This window comes from Salvelinus fontinalis, chromosome 24, assembly GCF_029448725.1.
Source record: "Salvelinus fontinalis isolate EN_2023a chromosome 24, ASM2944872v1, whole genome shotgun sequence".
Taxonomy (NCBI): Eukaryota; Metazoa; Chordata; class Actinopteri; order Salmoniformes; family Salmonidae; genus Salvelinus; species Salvelinus fontinalis.
This window is the reverse complement of record NC_074688.1, coordinates 8,084,621-8,109,620: the sequence shown is the minus strand read 5'-3', so window position 1 is coordinate 8,109,620 and position 25,000 is coordinate 8,084,621. Positions and strand designations below refer to the sequence as shown.

Sequence of the window (25,000 nt, the reverse complement as noted above, 5' to 3'; positions counted from 1 at the left end):
AGCTGACAGAGGAGACTGTAGATAGAGGATGGAGAGAGCAGTGTGTAGCTAGCTGACAGAGGAGACTGTATGTAACGGATGTGAAATGGCTAGCTAGTTAGCGGGTACGCGCTAGTAGCATTTCAATCAGTTACGTCACTTGCTCTGAGACTTAAGTAGTGTTGCCCCTTGCTTTGCAAGGGCCGTGGCTTTTGTGGAGCGATGGGTAACGCTGCTTCGTGGGCGACCGTTGTCAATGTGTGCAGAGGGTCCCTGGTTCGCGCCCGGGTTGGGGCGAGGGGACGGTTTAAAGTTATACTGTTACATGTAGATAGAGGATGGAGAGAGCAGTGTGTGTAGCTTGCTGACAGAGGAGACTGTAGATAGAGGATGGAGAGAGCAGTGTGTGTAGCTAGCTGACAGAGGAGACTGTAGATAGAGGATGGAGAGAGCAGTGTGTAGCTAGCTGACAGAGGAGACTGTAGATAGAGGATGGAGAGAGCAGTGTGTGTAGCTAGCTGACAGAGGAGACTGTAGATAGAGGATGGAGAGAGCAGTGTGTGTAGCTAGCTGACAGAGGAGACTGTAGATAGAGGATGGAGAGAGCAGTGTGTGTAGCTAGCTGACAGAGGAGACTGTAGATAGAGGATGGAGAGAGCAGTGTTTAGCTAGCTGACAGAGGAGACTGTAGATAGAGGATGGAGAGAGCAGTGTGTGTAGCTAGCTGACAGAGGAGACTGTAGATAGAGGATGGAGAGAGCAGTGTGTAGCTAGCTGACAGAGGAGACTGTAGATAGAGGATGGAGAGAGCAGTGTGTGTAGCTAGCTGACAGAGGAGACTGTAGATAGAGGATGGAGAGAGCAGTGTGTGTAGCTAGCTGACAGAGGAGACTGTAGATAGAGGATGGAGAGAGCAGTGTGTGTAGCTAGCTGACAGAGGAGACTGTAGATAGAGGATGGAGAGAGCAGTGTGTAGCTAGCTGACAGAGGAGACTGTAGATAGAGGATGGAGAGAGCAGTGTGTGTAGCTAGCTGACAGAGGAGACTGTAGATAGAGGATGGAGAGAGCAGTGTGTGTAGCTAGCTGACAGAGGAGACTGTAGATAGAGGATGGAGAGAGCAGTGTGTGTAGCTAGCTGACAGAGGAGACTGTAGATAGAGGATGGAGAGAGCAGTGTGTGTAGCTAGCTGACAGAGGAGACTGTAGATAGAGGATGGAGAGAGCAGTGTGTAGCTAGCTGACAGAGGAGACTGTAGATAGAGGATGGAGAGAGCAGTGTGTGTAGCTAGCTGACAGAGGAGACTGTAGATAGAGGATGGAGAGAGCAGTGTGTGTAGCTAGCTGACAGAGGAGACTGTAGATAGAGGATGGAGAGAGCAGTGTGTGTAGCTAGCTGACAGAGGAGACTGTAGATAGAGGATGGAGAGAGCAGTGTGTGTAGCTAGCTGACAGAGGAGACTGTAGATAGAGGATGGAGAGAGCAGTGTGTAGCTAGCTGACAGAGGAGACTGTAGATAGAGGATGGAGAGAGCAGTGTGTAGCTAGCTGACAGAGGAGACTGTAGATAGAGGATGGAGAGAGCAGTGTGTGTAGCTAGCTGACAGAGGAGACTGTAGATAGAGGATGGAGAGAGCAGTGTGTGTAGCTAGCTGACAGAGGAGACTGTAGATAGAGGATGGAGAGAGCAGTGTGTGTAGCTAGCTGACAGAGGAGACTGTAGATAGAGGATGGAGAGAGCAGTGTGTGTAGCTAGCTGACAGAGGAGACTGTAGATAGAGGATGGAGAGAGCAGTGTGTAGCTAGCTGACAGAGGAGACTGTAGATAGAGGATGGAGAGAGCAGTGTGTGTAGCTAGCTGACAGAGGAGACTGTAGATAGAGGATGGAGAGAGCAGTGTGTGTAGCTAGCTGACAGAGGAGACTGTAGATAGAGGATGGAGAGAGCAGTGTGTGTAGCTAGCTGACAGAGGAGACTGTAGATAGAGGATGGAGAGAGCAGTGTGTGTAGCTAGCTGACAGAGGAGACTGTAGATAGAGGATGGAGAGAGCAGTGTGTGTAGCTAGCTGACAGAGGAGACTGTAGATAGAGGATGGAGAGAGCAGTGTGTGTAGCTTGCTGACAGAGGAGACTGTAGATAGAGGATGGAGAGAGCAGTGTGTGTAGCTAGCTGACAGAGGAGACTGTAGATAGAGGATGGAGAGAGCAGTGTTTAGCTAGCTGACAGAGGAGACTGTAGATAGAGGATGGAGAGAGCAGTGTGTGTAGCTAGCTGACAGAGGAGACTGTAGATAGAGGATGGAGAGAGCAGTGTGTAGCTAGCTGACAGAGGAGACTGTAGATAGAGGATGGAGAGAGCAGTGTGTGTAGCTAGCTGACAGAGGAGACTGTAGATAGAGGATGGAGAGAGCAGTGTGTGTAGCTAGCTGACAGAGGAGACTGTAGATAGAGGATGGAGAGAGCAGTGTGTGTAGCTAGCTGACAGAGGAGACTGTAGATAGAGGATGGAGAGAGCAGTGTGTGTAGCTAGCTGACAGAGGATACTGTAGATAGAGGATGGAGAGAGCAGTGTGTGTAGCTAGCTGACAGAGGAGACTGTAGATAGAGGATGGAGAGAGCAGTGTGTGTAGCTAGCTGACAGAGGAGACTGTAGATAGAGGATGGAGAGAGCAGTGTGTAGCTAGCTGACAGAGGAGACTGTAGATAGAGGATGGAGAGAGCAGTGTGTGTAGCTTGCTGACAGAGGAGACTGTAGATAGAGGATGGAGAGAGCAGTGTGTGTAGCTAGCTGACAGAGGAGACTGTAGATAGAGGATGGAGAGAGCAGTGTGTAGCTAGCTGACAGAGGAGACTGTAGATAGAGGATGGAGAGAGCAGTGTGTGTAGCTAGCTGACAGAGGAGACTGTAGATAGAGGATGGAGAGAGCAGTGTGTGTAGCTAGCTGACAGAGGAGACTGTAGATAGAGGATGGAGAGAGCAGTGTGTAGCTAGCTGACAGAGGAGACTGTAGATAGAGGATGGAGAGAGCAGTGTGTGTAGCTAGCTGACAGAGGAGACTGTAGATAGAGGATGGAGAGAGCAGTGTGTGTAGCTAGCTGACAGAGGAGACTGTAGATAGAGGATGGAGAGAGCAGTGTGTAGCTAGCTGACAGAGGAGACTGTAGATAGAGGATGGAGAGAGCAGTGTGTGTAGCTAGCTGACAGAGGAGACTGTAGATAGAGGATGGAGAGAGCAGTGTGTGTAGCTTGCTGACAGAGGAGACTGTAGATAGAGGATGGAGAGAGCAGTGTGTGTAGCTAGCTGACAGAGGAGACTGTAGACAGAGGATGGAGAGAGCAGTGTGTAGCTAGCTGACAGAGGAGACTGTAGATAGAGGATGGAGAGAGCAGTGTGTGTAGCTAGCTGACAGAGGAGACTGTAGATAGAGGATGGAGAGAGCAGTGTTTAGCTAGCTGACAGAGGAGACTGTAGATAGAGGATGGAGAGAGCAGTGTGTGTAGCTAGCTGACAGAGGAGACTGTAGATAGAGGATGGAGAGAGCAGTGTGTAGCTAGCTGACAGAGGAGACTGTATGTAACGGATGTGAAATGGCTAGCTAGTTAGCGGGTACGCGCTAGTAGCATTTCAATCAGTTACGTCACTTGCTCTGAGACTTAAGTAGTGTTGCCCCTTGCTTTGCAAGGGCCGTGGCTTTTGTGGAGCGATGGGTAACGCTGCTTCGTGGGCGACCGTTGTCAATGTGTGCAGAGGGTCCCTGGTTCGCGCCCGGGTCGGGGCGAGGGGACGGTTTAAAGTTATACTGTTACATGTAGATAGAGGATGGAGAGAGCAGTGTGTGTAGCTAGCTGACAGAGGAGACTGTAGATAGAGGATGGAGAGAGCAGTGTGTGTAGCTAGCTGACAGAGGAGACTGTAGATAGAGGATGGAGAGAGCAGTGTGTAGCTAGCTGACAGAGGAGACTGTAGATAGAGGATGGAGAGAGCAGTGTGTAGCTAGCTGACAGAGGAGACTGTAGATAGAGGATGGAGAGAGCAGTGTGTGTAGCTAGCTGACAGAGGAGACTGTAGATAGAGGATGGAGAGAGCAGTGTGTGTAGCTAGCTGACAGAGGAGACTGTAGATAGAGGATGGAGAGAGCAGTGTTTAGCTAGCTGACAGAGGAGACTGTAGATAGAGGATGGAGAGAGCAGTGTGTAGCTAGCTGACAGAGGAGACTGTAGATAGAGGATGGAGAGAGCAGTGTGTAGCTAGCTGACAGAGGAGACTGTAGATAGAGGATGGAGAGAGCAGTGTGTGTAGCTAGCTGACAGAGGAGACTGTAGATAGAGGATGGAGAGAGCAGTGTGTGTAGCTAGCTGACAGAGGAGACTGTAGATAGAGGATGGAGAGAGCAGTGTGTAGCTAGCTGACAGAGGAGACTGTAGATAGAGGATGGAGAGAACAGTGTATGTAGCTAGCTGACAGAGGAGACTGTAGATAGAGGATGGAGAGAGCAGTGTTTAGCTAGCTGACAGAGGAGACTGTAGATAGAGGATGGAGAGAGCAGTGTGTGTAGCTTGCTGACAGAGGAGACTGTAGATAGAGGATGGAGAGAGCAGTGTGTGTAGCTTGCTGACAGAGGAGACTGTAGATAGAGGATGGAGAGAGCAGTGTGTAGCTAGCTGACAGAGGAGACTGTAGATACAGGATGGAGAGAGCAGTGTGTAGCTAGCTGACAGAGGAGACTGTAGATAGAGGATGGAGAGAGCAGTGTGTAGCTAGCTGACAGAGGAGACTGTAGATAGAGGATGGAGAGAGCAGTGTATGTAGCTAGCTGACAGAGGAGACTGTAGATAGAGGATGGAGAGAGCAGTGTGTGTAGCTAGCTGACAGAGGAGACTGTAGATAGAGGATGGAGAGAGCAGTGTGTGTAGCTAGCTGACAGAGGAGACTGTAGATAGAGGATGGAGAGAGCAGTGTGTGTAGCTAGCTGACAGAGGAGACTGTAGATAGAGGATGGAGAGAGCAGTGTGTGTAGCTAGCTGACAGAGGAGACTGTAGATAGAGGATGGAGAGAGCAGTGTGTGTAGCTAGCTGACAGAGGAGACTGTAGATAGAGGATGGAGAGAGCAGTGTGTGTAGCTAGCTGACAGAGGAGACTGTAGATAGAGGATGGAGAGAGCAGTGTGTAGCTAGCTGACAGAGGAGACTGTAGATAGAGGATGGAGAGAGCAGTGTATGTAGCTAGCTGACAGAGGAGACTGTAGATAGAGGATGGAGAGAGCAGTGTGTGTAGCTAGCTGACAGAGGAGACTGTAGATAGAGGATGGAGAGAGCAGTGTGTGTAGCTTGCTGACAGAGGAGACTGTAGATAGAGGATGGAGAGAGCAGTGTGTGTAGCTAGCTGACAGAGGAGACTGTAGACAGAGGATGGAGAGAGCAGTGTGTAGCTAGCTGACAGAGGAGACTGTAGATAGAGGATGGAGAGAGCAGTGTGTGTAGCTAGCTGACAGAGGAGACTGTAGATAGAGGATGGAGAGAGCAGTGTGTGTAGCTAGCTGACAGAGGAGACTGTAGATAGAGGATGGAGAGAGCAGTGTGTGTAGCTAGCTGACAGAGGAGACTGTAGATAGAGGATGGAAAGAGCAGTGTATGTAGCTAGCTGACAGAGGAGACTGTAGATAGAGGATGGAGAGAGCAGTGTGTGTAGCTTGCTGAAAGAGGAGACTGTAGATAGAGGATGGAGAGAGCAGTGTGTGTAGCTAGCTGACAGAGGAGACTGTAGATAGAGGATGGAGAGAGCAGTGTGTGTAGCTAGCTGACAGAGGAGACTGTAGATAGAGGATGGAAAGAGCAGTGTATGTAGCTAGCTGACAGAGGAGACTGTAGATAGAGGATGGAGAGAGCAGTGTGTGTAGCTTGCTGAAAGAGGAGACTGTAGATAGAGGATGGAGAGAGCAGTGTGTAGCTAGCTGACAGAGGAGACTGTAGATAGAGGATGGAGAGAGCAGTGTGTGTAGCTAGCTGACAGAGGAGACTGTAGATAGAGGATGGAGAGAGCAGTGTGTGTAGCTAGCTGACAGAGGAGACTGTAGATAGAGGATGGAGAGAGCAGTGTGTGTAGCTAGCTGACAGAGGAGACTGTAGATAGAGGATGGAGAGAGCAGTGTGTGTAGCTAGCTGACAGAGGAGACTGTAGATAGAGGATGGAGAGAGCAGTGTGTAGCTAGCTGACAGAGGAGACTGTAGATAGAGGATGGAGAGAGCAGTGTGTAGCTAGCTGACAGAGGAGACTGTAGATAGAGGATGGAGAGAGCAGTGTGTAGCTAGCTGACAGAGGAGACTGTAGATAGAGGATGGAGAGAGCAGTGTATGTAGCTAGCTGACAGAGGAGACTGTAGATAGAGGATGGAGAGAGCAGTGTGTGTAGCTTGCTGACAGAGGAGACTGTAGATACAGGATGGAGAGAGCAGTGTGTAGCTAGCTGACAGAGGAGACTGTAGATAGAGGATGGAGAGAGCAGTGTGTGTAGCTAGCTGACAGAGGAGACTGTAGATAGAGGATGGAGAGAGCAGTGTGTGTAGCTAGCTGACAGAGGAGACTGTAGATAGAGGATGGAGAGAGCAGTGTATGTAGCTAGCTGACAGAGGAGACTGTAGATAGAGGATGGAGAGAGCAGTGTGTGTAGCTAGCTGACAGAGGAGACTGTAGATAGAGGATGGAGAGAGCAGTGTGTGTAGCTAGCTGACAGAGGAGACTGTAGATAGAGGATGGAGAGAGCAGTGTATGTAGCTAGCTGACAGAGGAGACTGTAGATAGAGGATGGAGAGAGCAGTGTGTGTAGCTAGCTGACAGAGGAGACTGTAGATAGAGGATGGAGAGAGCAGTGTGTGTAGCTAGCTGACAGAGGAGACTGTAGATAGAGGATGGAGAGAGCAGTGTTTAGCTAGCTGACAGAGGAGACTGTAGATAGAGGATGGAGAGAGCAGTGTTTAGCTAGCTGACAGAGGAGACTGTAGATAGAGGATGAGAGAGCAGTGTATGTAGCTAGCTGACAGAGGAGACTGTAGATAGAGGATGGAGAGAGCAGTGTTTAGCTAGCTGACAGAGGAGACTGTAGATAGAGGATGGAGAGAGCAGTGTTTAGCTAGCTGACAGAGGAGACTGTAGATAGAGGATGGAGAGAGCAGTGTATGTAGCTAGCTGACAGAGGAGACTGTAGATAGAGGATGGAGAGAGCAGTGTGTGTAGCTAGCTGACAGAGGAGACTGTAGATAGAGGATGGAGAGAGCAGTGTGTGTAGCTAGCTGACAGAGGAGACTGTAGATAGAGGATGGAGAGAGCAGTGTTTAGCTAGCTGACAGAGGAGACTGTAGATAGAGGATGGAGAGAGCAGTGTTTAGCTAGCTGACAGAGGAGACTGTAGATAGAGGATGAGAGAGCAGTGTATGTAGCTAGCTGACAGAGGAGACTGTAGATAGAGGATGGAGAGAGCAGTGTGTGTAGCTAGCTGACAGAGGAGACTGTAGATAGAGGATGGAGAGAGCAGTGTGTGTAGCTAGCTGACAGAGGAGACTGTAGATAGAGGATGGAGAGAGCAGTGTGTGTAGCTAGCTGACAGAGGAGACTGTAGATAGAGGATGGAGAGAGCAGTGTTTAGCTAGCTGACAGAGGAGACTGTAGATAGAGGATGGAGAGAGCAGTGTGTGTAGCTAGCTGACAGAGGAGACTGTAGATAGAGGATGGAGAGAGCAGTGTGTGTAGCTAGCTGACAGAGGAGACTGTAGATAGAGGATGGAGAGAGCAGTGTGTAGCTAGCTGACAGAGGAGACTGTAGATAGAGGATGGAGAGAGCAGTGTGTGTAGCTAGCTGACAGAGGAGACTGTAGATAGAGGATGGAGAGAGCAGTGTGTGTAGCTAGCTGACAGAGGAGACTGTAGATAGAGGATGGAGAGAGCAGTGTGTGTAGCTAGCTGACAGAGGAGACTGTAGATAGAGGATGGAGATAGCAGTGTGTGTAGCTAGCTGACAGAGGAGACTGTAGATAGAGGATGGAGAGAGCAGTGTGTGTAGCTAGCTGACAGAGGAGACTGTAGATAGAGGATGGAGAGAGCAGTGTGTGTAGCTAGCTGACAGAGGAGACTGTAGATAGAGGATGGAGAGAGCAGTGTGTAGCTAGCTGACAGAGGAGACTGTAGATAGAGGATGGAGAGAGCAGTGTGTAGCTAGCTGACAGAGGAGACTGTAGATAGAGGATGGAGATAGCAGTGTGTGTAGCTAGCTGACAGAGGAGACTGTAGATAGAGGATGGAGAGAGCAGTGTGTAGCTAGCTGACAGAGGAGACTGTAGATAGAGGATGGAGAGAGCAGTGTGTAGCTAGCTGACAGAGGAGACTGTAGATAGAGGATGGAGATAGCAGTGTGTGTAGCTAGCTGACAGAGGAGACTGTAGATAGAGGATGTTATACAACAGGACCATTTTTGCCTCTTTTTCTGATGCACACACACACACATACTCACACACACACACGGACGGACGGACGGACGGACGGACGGACAGACAGACAGACAGACAGACAGACAGACAGTACATAAATACCTTCTCCTTGGTGCCTGACTGGGAGCAGTCTGGCCGGGTGCGGATGGTGAAGGGGGAGGCCAGGCGCAGCAGTATGGCCTGGAAGGTGGGCTGGATCCTGGGGGACATAATCTCAAAGCAGTCCCTGAAGGAGAGGGTCCGGTGAGGCTCGATCCGTGCCTGCCTTCTCAGACCTTCCCCTAGCTGCAGCAGCTCCATGCTGGGGCCCAACACCAGGTGGAAGGGGAAGGCCCTGCAGAATGTTGCTGGACCGATGCGCAGGTCAGTGGGGGAGAGGGAGAGGGGCGGCAGGGTCTGCTTGGAGGTCGCTGTTGGAAGAGTGACAGAGGAGGGAGGGATGGAGGGAGGGGAGGGTGATGTTTCTCTGATGAGGAAGGAGAGGCAGACGGGGGCAGACGGGGAAGGGGGTGATGGTGATGCGGAAGGAGAGGGGGTCGGTGTAGGGGTGGAGTCTCCTCCTGAGTGTTCTGGGTCCTCATTGGGCGACAAGGGCGCTAGGGGAGGGGCTTCCTTCACCACAACTTGGGAGTGGAAGATTCGGCGTGCGACGGCTCGGATCAGACCTGGCATAGCCAATCCCACGACAGGGGCGGGGTTAAAGCAGTGGAGGAGGAGAAGCTTTCCTCCCACCCTCTCCCTTCTTCCTTCTCCTCCTCCTCCTCCTCCTCTCTCCTCCTCGTGAGGGTCTTTGCATTGAAAGGAGGGGCTCTCTGAAGAGGCGCGGCGTCCGGTCGAGGTTCTGATGTGTTCTAAGATGGCGTCAAAGCCGTTAAAGAAGTCCTGCAGGTTCCCTCCCACCGCTCTTAGAACCCGCTCATTCTCTTCGAAACACAGACCGAAGAACTCCTCCCCGAAACGCTCCCTCAGCTCACAGAACCGCACACCTAGAACACAACACAACCACAACCTCAGGACACCGTAAGAACAACACAACCACAACCTCAGGACAACGTAAGAACAACACAACCACAACCTCAGGACAACGTAAGGACAACACAACTACAACCTCAGGACAACGTAAGGACAACACAACCACAACCTCAGGACAACGTAAAAACAACACAACCACAACCTCAGGACAACGTAAGGACAACACAACTACAACCTCAGGACAACGTAAGGAAAACACAACCACAACATCAAAGTAAACAAACACAGCTGGAGTGCCATGGCTGGGCTGTAGGAAGTTATTTACTGTGAAGGACAAGCAGAGCAGAACGCTGATCTAGAGTCAGCTTTAGAGCACACACACACACACACACACACACACACACACACACACACACACACACACACACACACACACACACACACACACACACACACAAACACACACACACACACACACATGCACACACACACACACACACACAGCTGCTGTTTTTCTGACTGATCAGTCAACCCTGATGCATAACAAACAGAGAGAACACAACAGGCTGGACAACACACAAAAAACTACAAACCACACACACACACACACACACACACACACACACACACACACACACACACACACACACACACACACACACAGGTGGGTTAGGTAATGAGAGTATGGTGAGGAGCATGCTGACATTTACAGGCATGTCACGGCTGAGGCAGCGATGGAGAGAGGGAGGTAGAGAGACATGGAGAGAGGGAGGTAGACAGACGGAGGAAGGTAGACAGAATAAGGGAAGGAGGTAGACAGACGGAGGAAGGTAGACAGAATAAGGGAGGGAGGTAGACAGACGGAGGAAGATAGACAGAATAAGGGAAGGAGGTAGACAGACGGAGGAAGGTAGACAGAATAAGGGAAGGAAGTAGACAGACGGAGGAAGGTAGACAGAATAAGGGAAGGAAGTAGACAGGCGGAGGAAGGTAGACAGAATAAGGGAGGGAGGTAGACAGACGGAGGAAGGTAGGCAGAATAAGGGAAGGAGGTAGACAGACGGAGGAAGGTAGACAGACGGAGGAAGGTAGACAGACGGAGGAATGTAGACAGAATAAGGGAGGGAGGTAGACAGACGGAGGAAGGTAGACAGAATAAGGGAAGGAGGTAGACAGACGGAGGAAGGTAGACAGAATAAGGGAGGGAGGTAGACAGACGGAGGAAGGTAGACAAAATAAGGGAAGGAAGTAGACAGACGGAGGAAGGTAGACAGACGGAGGAAGGTAGACAGAATAAGGGAAGGAGGTAGACAGACGGAGGAAGGTAGACAGAGTAAGGGAAGGAAGTACACAGACGGAGGAAGGTAGACAGAATAAGGGAAGGAAGTAGACAGACGGAGGAAGGTAGACAGACGGAGGAAGGTAGACAGAATAAGGGAAGGAAGTAGACAGACGGAGGAAGGTAGACAGAATAAGGGAAGGAAGTAGACAGACGAAGGAAGGTAGACAGAATAAGGGAGGGAGGTAGACAGACGGAAGAAGGTAGGCAGAATAAGGGAAGGAGGTAGACAGACGGAGGAAGGTAGACAGACGAAGGAAGGTAGACAGACGGAGGAATGTAGACAGAATAAGGGAGGGAGGTAGACAGACGGAGGAAGGTAGACAGATTAAGGGAAGGAGGTAGACAGACGGAGGAAACTAGACAGAATAAGGGAGGGAGGCAGACAGACGGAGGAAGGTAGACAGACGGAGGAAGGTAGACAGAATAAGGGAGGGAGGTAGACAGACGGAGGAAGGTAGACAGACGGAGGAAGGTAGACAGAATAAGGGAGGGAGGTAGACAGAAGGAGGAAGGTATACAGAATAAGGGAGGAAGGTAGACAGAATAAGGGAGGGAGGTAGACAGACGGAGGAAGGTAGACAGACGGAGGAATGTAGACAGAATAAGGGAGGGAGGTAGACAGACGGAGGAAAGTAGACAGAATAAGGGAAGGAGGTAGACAGACGGAGGAAGGTAGACAGACGGAGGAAGGTAGACAGACGGAGGAATGTAGACAGAATAAGAGAGGGAGGTAGACAGACGGAGGAAGGTAGACAGAATAAGGGAAGGAGGTAGACAGACGGAGGAAGGTAGACAGAATAAGGGAGGGAGGCAGACAGACGGAGGAAGGTAGACAGAAAAAGGGAGGGAGGTAGACAGACGGAGGAAGGTAGACAGACGGAGGAAGGTAGACAGAATAAGGGAAGGAAGTAGACAGGTGGAGGAAGGTAGACAGAATAAGGGAAGGAAGTAGACAGACGGAGGAAGGTAGACAGAATAAGGGAAGGAAGTAGACAGACGAAGGAAAGTAGACAGAATAAGGGAGGGAGGTAGACAGACGGAGGAAGGTAGGCAGAATAAGGGAAGGAGGTAGACAGACGGAGGAAGGTAGACAGACGGAGGAAGGTAGACAGACGGAGGAATGTAGACAGAATAAGGGAAGGAGGTAGACAGACGGAGGAAGGTAGACAGAATAAGGGAAGGAGGTAGACAGACGGAGGAAGGTAGACAGAATAAGGGAGGGAGGCAGACAGACGGAGGAAGGTAGACAGACGGAGGAAGGTAGACAGAATAAGGGAGGGAGGTAGACAGACGGAGGAAGGTAGACAGACGGAGGAAGGTAGACAGAATAAGGGAGGGAGGTAGACAGACGGAGGAAGGTAGACAGAATAAGGGAAGGAAGTAGACAGACGGAGGAAGGTAGACAGACGGAGGAAGGTAGACAGAATAAGGGAAGGAGGTAGACAGACGGAGGAAGGTAGACAGAATAAGGGAAGGAAGTACACAGGCGGAGGAAGGTAGACAGAATAAGGGAAGGAAGTAGACAGACGGAGGAAGGTAGACAGACGGAGGAAGGTGGACAGAATAAGGGAAGGAAGTAGACAGACGGAGGAAGGTAGACAGAATAAGGGAAGGAAGTAGACAGACAGAGGAAGGTAGACAGAATAAGGGAAGGAAGTAGACAGACGAAGGAAGGTAGACAGAATAAGGGAGGGAGGTAGACAGACGGAGGAAGGTAGGAAGAATAAGGGAAGGAGGTAGACAGACGGAGGAAGGTAGACAGACGGAGGAAGGTAGACAGACGGAGGAATGTAGACAGAATAAGGGAGGGAGGTAGACAGACGGAGGAAGGTAGACAGAATAAGGGAAGGAGTTAGACAGACGGAGGAAGGTAGACAGAATAAGGGAGGGAGGCAGACAGACGGAGGAAGGTAGACAGACGGAGGAAGGTAGACAGAATAAGGGAGGGAGGTAGACAGACGGAGGAAGGTAGACAGACGGAGGAAGGTAGACAGAATAAGGGAGGGAGGTAGACAGGCGGAGGAAGGTAGACAGAATAAGGGAAGGAAGTAGACAGACGGAGGAAGGTAGACAGAATAAGGGAAGGAAGTAGACAGACGAAGGAAAGTAGACAGAATAAGGGAGGGAGGTAGACAGACGGAGGAAGGTAGGCAGAATAAGGGAAGGAGGTAGACAGACGGAGGAAGGTAGACAGACGGAGGAAGGTAGACAGACGGAGGAATGTAGACAGAATAAGGGAGGGAGGTAGACAGACGGAGGAAGGTAGACAGAATAAGGGAAGGAGGTAGACAGACGGAGGAAGGTAGACAGAATAAGGGAGGGAGGCAGACAGACGGAGGAAGGTAGACAGACGGAGGAAGGTAGACAGAATAAGGGAGGGAGGTAGACAGACGGAGGAAGGTAGACAGACGGAGGAAGGTAGACAGAATAAGGGAGGGAGGTAGACAGACGGAGGAAGGTAGACAGAATAAGGGAAGGAAGTAGACAGACGGAGGAAGGTAGACAGACGGAGGAAGGTAGACAGAATAAGGGAAGGAGGTAGACAGACGGAGGAAGGTAGACAGAATAAGGGAAGGAAGTACACAGACGGAGGAAGGTAGACAGAATAAGGGAAGGAAGTAGACAGACGGAGGAAGGTAGACAGACGGAGGAAGGTAGACAGAATAAGGGAAGGAAGTAGACAGACGGAGGAAGGTAGACAGAATAAGGGAAGGAAGTAGACAGACGGAGGAAGGTAGACAGAATAAGGGAAGGAAGTAGACAGACGAAGGAAGGTAGACAGAATAAGGGAGGGAGGTAGACAGACGGAGGAAGGTAGGCAGAATAAGGGAAGGAGGTAGACAGACGGAGGAAGGTAGACAGACGGAGGAAGGTAGACAGACGGAGGAATGTAGACAGAATAAGGGAGGGAGGTAGACAGACGGAGGAAGGTAGACAGAATAAGGGAAGGAGGTAGACAGACGGAGGAAGGTAGACAGAATAAGGGAGGGAGGCAGACAGACGGAGGAAGGTAGACAGACGGAGGAAGGTAGACAGAATAAGGGAGGGAGGTAGACAGACGGAGGAAGGTAGACAGACGGAGGAAGGTAGACAGAATAAGGGAGGGAGGTAGACAGAAGGAGGAAGGTATACAGAATAAGGGAGGAAGGTAGACAGAATAAGGGAGGAAGGTAGACAGACGGAGGAAGGTAGACAGACGGAGGAATGTAGACAGAATAAGGGAGGGAGGTAGACAGACGGAGGAAGGTAGACAGAATAAGGGAAGGAGGTAGACAGACGGAGGAAGGTAGACAGAATAAGGGAGGGAGGCAGACAGACGGAGGAAGGTAGACAGACGGAGGAAGGTAGACAGAATAAGGGAGGGAGGTAGACAGACGGAGGAAGGTAGACAGACGGAGGAAGGTAGACAGAATAAGGGAGGGAGGTAGACAGACGGAGGAAGGTAGACAGAATAAGGGAAGGAAGTAGACAGACGGAGGAAGGTAGACAGACGGAGGAAGGTAGACAGAATAAGGGAAGGAGGTAGACAGACGGAGGAAGGTAGACAGGATAAGGGAAGGAAGTACACAGACGGAGGAAGGTAGACAGAATAAGGGAAGGAAGTAGACAGACGGAGGAAGGTAGACAGACGGAGGAAGGTAGACAGAATAAGGGAAGGAAGTAGACAGACGGAGGAAGGTAGACAGAATAAGGGAAGGAAGTAGACAGACGGAGGAAGGTAGACAGAATAAGGGAAGGAAGTAGACAGACGAAGGAAGGTAGACAGAATAAGGGAGGGAGGTAGACAGACGGAGGAAGGTAGGCAGAATAAGGGAAGGAGGTAGACAGACGGAGGAAGGTAGACAGACGGAGGAAGGTAGACAGACGGAGGAATGTAGACAGAATAAGGGAGGGAGGTAGACAGACGGAGGAAGGTAGACAGAATAAGGGAAGGAGGTAGACAGACGGAGGAAGGTAGACAGAATAAGGGAGGGAGGCAGACAGACGGAGGAAGGTAGACAGACGGAGGAAGGTAGACAGAATAAGGGAGGGAGGTAGACAGACGGAGGAAGGTAGACAGACGGAGGAAGGTAGACAGAATAAGGGAGGGAGGTAGACAGGCGGAGGAAGGTAGACAGAATAAGGGAAGGAAGTAGACAGACGGAGGAAGGTAGACAGAATAAGGGAAGGAAGTAGACAGACGAAGGAAAGTAGACAGAATAAGGGAGGGAGGTAGACAGACGGAGGAAGGTAGGCAGAATAAGGGAAGGAGGTAGACAGACGGAGGAAGGTAGACAGACGGAGGAAGGTAGACAGACGGAGGAATGTAGACAGAATAAGGGAGGGAGGTAGACAGACGGAGGAAGGTAGACAGAATAAGGGAAGGAGGTAGACAGACGGAGGAAGGTAGACAGAATAAGGGAGGGAGGCAGACAGACGGAGGAAGGTAGACAGACGGAGGAAGGTAGACAGAATAAGGGAGGGAGGTAGACAGACGGAGGAAGGTAGACAGACGGAGGAAGGTAGACAGAATAAGGGAGGGAGGTAGACAGACGGAGGAAGGTAGACAGAATAAGGGAGGGAGGTAGACAGACGGAGGAAGGTAGACAGAATAATGGAAGGAAGTAGACAGACGGAGGAAGGTAGACAGACGGAGGAAGGTAGACAGAATAAGGGAAGGAGGTAGACAGACGGAGGAAGGTAGACAGAATAAGGGAAGGAAGTACACAGACGGAGGAAGGTAGACAGAATAAGGGAAGGAAGTAGACAGACGGAGGAAGGTAGACAGACGGAGGAAGGTAGACAGAATAAGGGAAGGAAGTAGACAGACGGAGGAAGGTAGACAGAATAAGGGAAGGAAGTAGACAGACGGAGGAAGGTAGACAGAATAAGGGAAGGAAGTAGACAGACGAAGGAAGGTAGACAGAATAAGGGAGGGAGGTAGACAGACGGAGGAAGGTAGGCAGAATAAGGGAAGGAGGTAGACAGACGGAGGAAGGTAGACAGACGGAGGAAGGTAGACAGACGGAGGAATGTAGACAGAATAAGGGAGGGAGGTAGACAGACGGAGGAAGGTAGACAGAATAAGGGAAGGAGGTAGACAGACGGAGGAAGGTAGACAGAATAAGGGAGGGAGGCAGACAGACGGAGGAAGGTAGACAGACGGAGGAAGGTAGACAGAATAAGGGAGGGAGGTAGACAGACGGAGGAAGGTAGACAGACGGAGGAAGGTAGACAGAATAAGGGAGGGAGGTAGACAGAAGGAGGAAGGTATACAGAATAAGGGAGGAAGGTAGACAGAATAAGGGAGGGAGGTAGACAGACGGAGGAAGGTAGACAGACGGAGGAATGTAGACAGAATAAGGGAGGGAGGTAGACAGACGGAGGAAGGTAGACAGAATAAGGGAAGGAGGTAGACAGACGGAGGAAGGTAGACAGACGGAGGAAGGTAGACAGACGGAGGAATGTAGACAGAATAAGGGAGGGAGGTAGACAGACGGAGGAAGGTAGACAGAATAAGGGAAGGAGGTAGACAGACGGAGGAAGGTAGACAGAATAAGGGAGGGAGGCAGACAGACGGAGGAAGGTAGACAGACGGAGGAAGGTAGACAGAATAAGGGAGGGAGGTAGACAGACGGAGGAAGGTAGACAGACGGAGGAAGGTAGACAGAATAAGGGAGGGAGGTAGACAGAAGGAGGAAGGTATACAGAATAAGGGAGGAAGGTAGACAGAATAAGGGAGGGAGGTAGACAGACGGAGGAAGGTAGACAGACGGAGGAAGGTAGACAGAATAAGGGAGGGAGGGAGACAGACGGAGGAAGGTAGACAGAAAAAGGGAGGAAGGTAGACAGAATAAGGGAGGGAGGTAGACAGACGGAGGAAGGTAGACAGACGGAGGAAGGTAGACAGAATAAGGGAGGGAGGTAGACAGCCGGAGGAAGGTAGACAGAATAAGGGAGGGAGGTAGACAGACGGAGGAAGGTAGACAGAATAAGGGAGGAAGGTAGACAGACGGAGGAAGGTAGACAGAATAAGGGAGGGAGGTAGACAGACGGAGGAAGGTAGACAGACGGAGGAAGGTAGACAGAATAAGGGAGGGAGGGAGACAGACGGAGGAAGGTAGACAGAAAAAGGGAGGAAGGTAGACAGAATAAGGGAGGGAGGTAGACAGACGGAGGAAGGTAGACAGACGGAGGAAGGTAGACAGAATAAGGGAGGGAGGTAGACAGCCGGAGGAAGGTAGACAGAATAAGGGAGGGAGGTAGACAGACGGAGGAAGGTAGACAGAATAAGGGAGGAAGGTAGACAGACGGAGGAAGGTAGACAGAATAAGGGAGGGAGGTAGACAGACGGAGGAAGGTAGACAGGATAAGGGAGGAAGGTAGACAGACGGAGGAAGGTAGACAGACCGAGGAAGGTAGACAGAATAAGGGAGGGAGGTAGACAGACGGAGGAAGGTAGACAGACGGAGGAAGGTAGACAGACCGAGGAAGGTAGATAGAATAAGAGAGGGAGGTAGACAGACGGAGGAAGGTAGACAGAATAAGGGAGGAAGGTAGACAGAATAAGGGAGGGAGTAGACAGACGGAGGAAGGTAGACAGAATAAGGGAGGAAGGTAGACAGAATAAGGGAGGGAGGTAGACAGACGGAGGAAGGTAGACAGACGGAGGAAGGTAGACAGAATAAGGGAGGGAGGTAGAGGGAGATGGAAGGGGGTAGAAGTAGATGGAGGAAGGTAGAGGGAGATAGAGGGAGGAGAGAGAGATGGAGGGAGGTAGGTAGATGGAAATGAAGGGAGGAAGGGTAATAGAGAGAGATGGAGTGAGGGAGGTAGGTAGGTAGATGGAGGGGGAGGTAGAGAGATGGAGGGAGGGGGGTAGAGGGAGTTGGAGGGAGGGAGGTAGAGGGAGATGGAGGGAGGTATAGAGAGAGGGAGGTAGGTAGAGAGAGATGGAGGGAGGGAGAGAAGTAGAGGGACATGGAGGGAGGGAGGTAGGTAGATGGAGGGGGGAGGTAGATAGACATGGATGGAGGTAGATGGAGATGGAGGGAGGTAGATGGAGTTGGATGGAGGGAGGTAGAGAGATGGAGGGAGGTAGATGGAGTTGGATGGAGGGAGGTAGAGAGATGGAGGGAGGTATATGGAGATGGATGGAGGTAGAGAGACATGGAGGGAGGGAGGTAGAGAGATGGAGGGAGGTAGATGGAGTTGGATGGAGGGAGGTAGAGAGATGGAGGGAGGTAGATGGAGTTGGATGGAGGGAGGTAGAGAGATGGAGGGAGGGAGGTAGAGAGATGGAGGGAGGTAGATAGAGATGGATGGAGGGAGGTAGAGAGATGGAGGGAGGTAGATGGAGGGAGGTAGACAGACGGAGGAAGGTAGACAGACGGAGGAAGGTAGACAGAATAAGGGAGGGAGGTAGAGGGAGATGGAACGAGGTAGAAGTAGATGGAGGGAGGTAGATGGAAATGAAGGGAGGAAGGGAAGTAGAGAGAGATGGAGGGAGGGAGGTAGGTAGGTAGGTAGATGGAGGGGGAGGTAGAGGGAGATGGAGGGAGGGAGGTAGGTAGAGGGAGATGGAGGGAGGTAGAGAGAGAGGGAGGTAGGTAGGTAGAGAAAGGTGGAGGGAGGGAGGTAGAGAGATGGAGGGAGGGAGGGAGGTAGGTAGATGGAGGGGGAGGTAGAGGGAGATGGAGGGAGGTAGAGAGAGAGGGAGGGATGTAGAGAGAGATGTAGGGAGGGAGGGAGGTAGATGGAGGGAGGGAGGTAGAGAGATGGAGGGAGGTAGAGGGAGATAGAGGGAGGGAGGGAGGTAGAGGGAGATAGAGGGAGGTAGAGAGAGATGGAGGGAGGGAGGTAGAGAGACATGGAGGAAGGTAGACAGACGGAGGAAGGTAGACAGAATAAGTGAGGGTGGTAGAGGGAGATGGAAGGAGGTAGAAGTAGATGGAGCAAGGTAGATGGAAATGAAGTGAGGAAGGGAAGTAGAGAGAGATGAAGGGAGGGAGGTAGGTAGGTAGATGGAGGGGGAGGTAGAGAGATGGAGGGAGGGAGGTAGAGGGAGATGGAGGGAGGGAGGTAGAGGGAGATGGAGGGAGGTATAGAGAGAGGGAGGTAGGGAGAGAAGTAGAGGGACATGGAGGGAGGGAGGTAGGTAGATGGAGGGGGGAGGTAGATAGACATGGATGGAGGTAGATGGAGATGGAGGGAGGTAGATGGAGTTGGATGGAGGGAGGTAGAGAGATGGAGGGAGGTAGATGGAGTTGGATGGAGGTAGAGAGAGATGGAGGGAGGGAGGTAGAGAGATGAAGGGAGGTAGATAGAGATGGATGGAGGGAGGTAGATGGAGGGAGGTAGACAGACGGAGGAAGGTAGACAGAATAAGGGAGGGAGGTAGAGGGAGATGGAACGAGGTAGAAGTAGATGGAGGGAGGTAGATGGAAATGAAGGGAGGAAGGGAAGTAGAGAGAGATGGAGGGAGGGAGGTAGGTAGGTAGATGGAGGGGGAGGTAGAGAGATGGAGGGACGGAGGTAGAGGGAGATGGAGGGAGGTAGATAGAGAGGGAGGTAGGTAGAGAGAGATGGAGGGAGGGAGGTAGAGAGATGGAGGGAGGGAGGGAGGGAGGTAGGTAGATGGAAGGGGAGGTAGGTAGAGAGAGATGGAGGGAGGGAGGTAGAGAGACGGAGGAAGGTAGACAGACGGAGGAAGGTAGACAGAATAAGGGAAGGAAGTAGACAGGCGGAGGAAGGTAGACAGAATAAGGGAAGGAAGTAGACAGACGGAGGAAGGTAGACAGAATAAGGGAAGGAAGTAGACAGACGAAGGAAAGTAGACAGAATAAGGGAGGGAGGTAGACAGACGGAGGAAGGTAGGCAGAATAAGGGAAGGAGGTAGACAGACGGAGGAAGGTAGACAGACGGAGGAAGGTAGACAGACGGAGGAATGTAGACAGAATAAGGGAGGGAGGTAGACAGACGGAGGAAGGTAGACAGAATAAGGGAAGGAGGTAGACAGACGGAGGAAGGTAGACAGAATAAGGGAGGGAGGCAGACAGACGGAGGAAGGTAGACAGACGGAGGAAGGTAGACAGAATAAGGGAGGGAGGTAGACAGACGGAGGAAGGTAGACAGACGGAGGAAGGTAGACAGAATAAGGGAGGGAGGTAGACAGACGGAGGAAGGTAGACAGAATAAGGGAAGGAAGTAGACAGACGGAGGAAGGTAGACAGACGGAGGAAGGTAGACAGAATAAGGGAAGGAGGTAGACAGACGGAGGAAGGTAGACAGAATAAGGGAAGGAAGTACACAGACGGAGGAAGGTAGACAGAATAAGGGAAGGAAGTAGACAGACGGAGGAAGGTAGACAGACGGAGGAAGGTAGACAGAATAAGGGAAGGAAGTAGACAGACGGAGGAAGGTAGACAGAATAAGGGAAGGAAGTAGACAGACGGAGGAAGGTAGACAGAATAAGGGAAGGAAGTAGACAGACGAAGGAAGGTAGACAGAATAAGGGAGGGAGGTAGACAGACGGAGGAAGGTAGGCAGAATAAGGGAAGGAGGTAGACAGACGGAGGAAGGTAGACAGACGGAGGAAGGTAGACAGACGGAGGAATGTAGACAGAATAAGGGAGGGAGGTAGACAGACGGAGGAAGGTAGACAGAATAAGGGAAGGAGGTAGACAGACGGAGGAAGGTAGACAGAATAAGGGAGGGAGGCAGACAGACGGAGGAAGGTAGACAGACGGAGGAAGGTAGACAGAATAAGGGAGGGAGGTAGACAGACGGAGGAAGGTAGACAGACGGAGGAAGGTAGACAGAATAAGGGAGGGAGGTAGACAGAAGGAGGAAGGTATACAGAATAAGGGAGGAAGGTAGACAGAATAAGGGAGGGAGGTAGACAGACGGAGGAAGGTAGACAGACGGAGGAATGTAGACAGAATAAGGGAGGGAGGTAGACAGACGGAGGAAGGTAGACAGAATAAGGGAAGGAGGTAGACAGACGGAGGAAGGTAGACAGACGGAGGAAGGTAGACAGACGGAGGAATGTAGACAGAATAAGGGAGGGAGGTAGACAGACGGAGGAAGGTAGACAGAATAAGGGAAGGAGGTAGACAGACGGAGGAAGGTAGACAGAATAAGGGAGGGAGGCAGACAGACGGAGGAAGGTAGACAGACGGAGGAAGGTAGACAGAATAAGGGAGGGAGGTAGACAGACGGAGGAAGGTAGACAGACGGAGGAAGGTAGACAGAATAAGGGAGGGAGGTAGACAGAAGGAGGAAGGTATACAGAATAAGGGAGGAAGGTAGACAGAATAAGGGAGGGAGGTAGACAGACGGAGGAAAGTAGACAGACGGAGGAAGGTAGACAGAATAAGGGAGGGAGGGAGACAGACGGAGGAAGGTAGACAGAAAAAGGGAGGAAGGTAGACAGAATAAGGGAGGGAGGTAGACAGACGGAGGAAGGTAGACAGACGGAGGAAGGTAGACAGAATAAGGGAGGGAGGTAGACAGCCGGAGGAAGGTAGACAGAATAAGGGAGGGAGGTAGACAGACGGAGGAAGGTAGACAGAATAAGGGAGGAAGGTAGACAGACGGAGAAAGGTAGACAGAATAAGGGAGGGAGGTAGACAGACGGAGGAAGGTAGACAGAATAAGGGAGGAAGGTAGACAGACGGAGGAAGGTAGACAGACCGAGGAAGGTAGACAGAATAAGGGAGGGAGGTAGACAGACGGAGGAAGGTAGACAGACGGAGGAAGGTAGACAGACCGAGGAAGGTAGATAGAATAAGAGAGGGAGGTAGACAGACGGAGGAAGGTAGACAGAATAAGGGAGGAAGGTAGACAGAATAAGGGAGGGAGTAGACAGACGGAGGAAGGTAGACAGAATAAGGGAGGAAGGTAGACAGAATAAGGGAGGGAGGTAGACAGACGGAGGAAGGTAGACAGACGGAGGAAGGTAGACAGAATAAGGGAGGGAGGTAGAGGGAGATGGAAGGGGGTAGAAGTAGATGGAGGAAGGTAGAGGGAGATAGAGGGAGGAGAGAGAGATGGAGGGAGGTAGGTAGATGGAAATGAAGGGAGGAAGGGAAATAGAGAGAGATGGAGTGAGGGAGGTAGGTAGGTAGATGGAGGGGGAGGTAGAGAGATGGAGGGAGGGGGGTAGAGGGAGTTGGAGGGAGGGAGGTAGAGGGAGATGGAGGGAGGTATAGAGAGAGGGAGGTAGGTAGAGAGAGATGGAGGGAGGGAGAGAAGTAGAGGGACATGGAGGGAGGGAGGTAGGTAGATGGAGGGGGGAGGTAGATAGACATGGATGGAGGTAGATGGAGATGGAGGGAGGTAGATGGAGTTGGATGGAGGGAGGTAGAGAGATGGAGGGAGGTAGATGGAGTTGGATGGAGGGAGGTAGAGAGATGGAGGGAGGTATATGGAGATGGATGGAGGTAGAGAGAGATGGAGGGAGGGAGGTAGAGAGATGGAGGGAGGTAGATGGAGTTGGATGGAGGGAGGTAGAGAGATGGAGGGAGGTAGATGGAGTTGGATGGAGGGAGGTAGAGAGATGGAGGGAGGGAGGTAGAGAGATGGAGGGAGGTAGATAGAGATGGATGGAGGGAGGTAGAGAGATGGAGGGAGGTAGATGGAGGGAGGTAGACAGACGGAGGAAGGTAGACAGACGGAGGAAGGTAGACAGAATAAGGGAGGGAGGTAGAGGGAGATGGAACGAGGTAGAAGTAGATGGAGGGAGGTAGATGGAAATGAAGGGAGGAAGGGAAGTAGAGAGAGATGGAGGGAGGGAGGTAGGTAGGTAGATGGAGGGGGAGGTAGAGGGAGATGGAGGGAGGGAGGTAGGTAGAGGGAGATGGAGGGAGGTAGAGAGAGAGGGAGGTAGGTAGGTAGAGAAAGGTGGAGGGAGGGAGGTAGAGAGATGGAGGGAGGGAGGGAGGTAGGTAGATGGAGGGGGAGGTAGAGGGAGATGGAGGGAGGTAGAGAGAGAGGGAGGGATGTAGAGAGAGATGTAGGGAGGGAGGGAGGTAGATGGAGGGAGGGAGGTAGAGAGATGGAGGGAGGTAGAGGGAGATAGAGGGAGGGAGGGAGGTAGAGGGAGATAGAGGGAGGTAGAGAGAGATGGAGGGAGGGAGGTAGAGAGACATGGAGGAAGGTAGACAGACGGAGGAAGGTAGACAGAATAAGGGAGGGAGGTAGAGGGAGATGGAACGAGGTAGAAGTAGATGGAGGGAGGTAGATGGAAATGAAGGGAGGAAGGGAAGTAGAGAGAGATGGAGGGAGGGAGGTAGGTAGGTAGGTAGATGGAGGGGGAGGTAGAGGGAGATGGAGGGAGGGAGGTAGGTAGAGGGAGATGGAGGGAGGTAGAGAGAGAGGGAGGTAGGTAGGTAGAGAAAGGTGGAGGGAGGGAGGTAGAGAGATGGAGGGAGGGAGGGAGGTAGGTAGATGGAGGGGGAGGTAGAGGGAGATGGAGGGAGGTAGAGAGAGAGGGAGGGATGTAGAGAGAGATGTAGGGAGGGAGGGAGGTAGATGGAGGGAGGGAGGTAGAGAGATGGAGGGAGGTAGAGGGAGATAGAGGGAGGGAGGGAGGTAGAGGGAGATAGAGGGAGGTAGAGAGAGATGGAGGGAGGGAGGTAGAGAGACATGGAGGAAGGTAGACAGACGGAGGAAGGTAGACAGAATAAGTGAGGGTGGTAGAGGGAGATGGAAGGAGGTAGAAGTAGATGGAGCAAGGTAGATGGAAATGAAGTGAGGAAGGGAAGTAGAGAGAGATGAAGGGAGGGAGGTAGGTAGGTAGATGGAGGGGGAGGTAGAGAGATGGAGGGAGGGAGGTAGAGGGAGATGGAGGGAGGGAGGTAGAGGGAGATGGAGGGAGGTATAGAGAGAGGGAGGTAGGGAGAGAAGTAGAGGGACATGGAGGGAGGGAGGTAGGTAGATGGAGGGGGGAGGTAGATAGACATGGATGGAGGTAGATGGAGATGGAGGGAGGTAGATGGAGTTGGATGGAGGGAGGTAGAGAGATGGAGGGAGGTAGATGGAGTTGGATGGAGGTAGAGAGAGATGGAGGGAGGGAGGTAGAGAGATGAAGGGAGGTAGATAGAGATGGATGGAGGGAGGTAGATGGAGGGAGGTAGACAGACGGAGGAAGGTAGACAGAATAAGGGAGGGAGGTAGAGGGAGATGGAACGAGGTAGAAGTAGATGGAGGGAGGTAGATGGAAATGAAGGGAGGAAGGGAAGTAGAGAGAGATGGAGGGAGGGAGGTAGGTAGGTAGATGGAGGGGGAGGTAGAGAGATGGAGGGACGGAGGTAGAGGGAGATGGAGGGAGGTAGATAGAGAGGGAGGTAGGTAGAGAGAGATGGAGGGAGGGAGGTAGAGAGATGGAGGGAGGGAGGGAGGGAGGTAGGTAGATGGAGGGGGAGGTAGAGGGAGATGGAGGGAGGTAGAGAGAGAGGGAGGGATGTAGAGAGAGCTGTAGGGAGGGAGGGAGGTAGATGGAGGGAGGGAGGTAGAGAGATGGAGGGAGGTAGAGAGAGATGGAGGGAGGGAGGTAGAGAGAGATGGAGGGAGGGAGATAGGTAGATGGAGGGGGAGGTAGAGGGAGATGGAGGGGGAGGTAGGTAGATGGAGGGGGAGGTAGAGGGAGATGGAGGGAGGTAGAGAGAGAGGGAGGGATGTAGAGCGAGATGTAGGGAGGGAGGGAGGTAGATGGAGGGAGGGAGGTAGAGAGATGGAGGGAGGTAGAGAGAGATGGATGGAGGGAGGTAGATAGATGGAGGTAGAGAGATGGAGGGAGGGAGAGAGATGGAGGGAGGTAGATGGAGATGGATGGAAGTAGAGAGAGATGGAGGGAGGGAGGTAGAGAGATGGAGGGAGGGATGTAGAGAGAGATGTAGGGAGAGAGGGAGGTAGATGGAGGGAGGGAAGTAGAGAGATGGAGGGAGGTAGAGAGAGATGGATGGAGGGAGGTAGATGGATGGAGGGAGGTAGAGAGAGATGGAGGGAGGTAGAGAGAGATGGATGGAGGGAGGTAGATGGATGGAGGGAGGTAGAGAGAGATGGAGGGAGGTAGAGAGAGATGTAGGGAGAGAGGGAGGTAGATGGAGGGAGGGAAGTAGAGAGATGGAGGGAGGTAGAGAGAGATGGATGGAGGGAGGTAGATGGATGGAGGTAGAGAGATGGAGGGAGGGAGAGAGATGGAGGGAGGTAGATGGAGATGGATGGAAGGAGGTAGGGAGATGGAGGG

The 25,000-nt window shown here is 51.8% G+C and overlaps 1 protein-coding gene across 2 annotated transcripts in view; it reads right to left on the bottom strand.

The window, feature by feature from the left end:
* Positions 1-25,000, bottom strand: part of LOC129821872 (guanylate cyclase soluble subunit alpha-2-like) — a 106,729-nt gene that overhangs the window by 73,929 nt on the left and 7,800 nt on the right. For both annotated transcript variants that reach the window (XM_055879582.1, XM_055879581.1), the window contains exon 4: positions 8,559-9,442. In XM_055879582.1, coding sequence (XP_055735557.1) covers positions 8,559-9,442 — 884 coding nt within the window. The remainder of the gene's footprint in view (positions 1-8,558; positions 9,443-25,000) is intronic.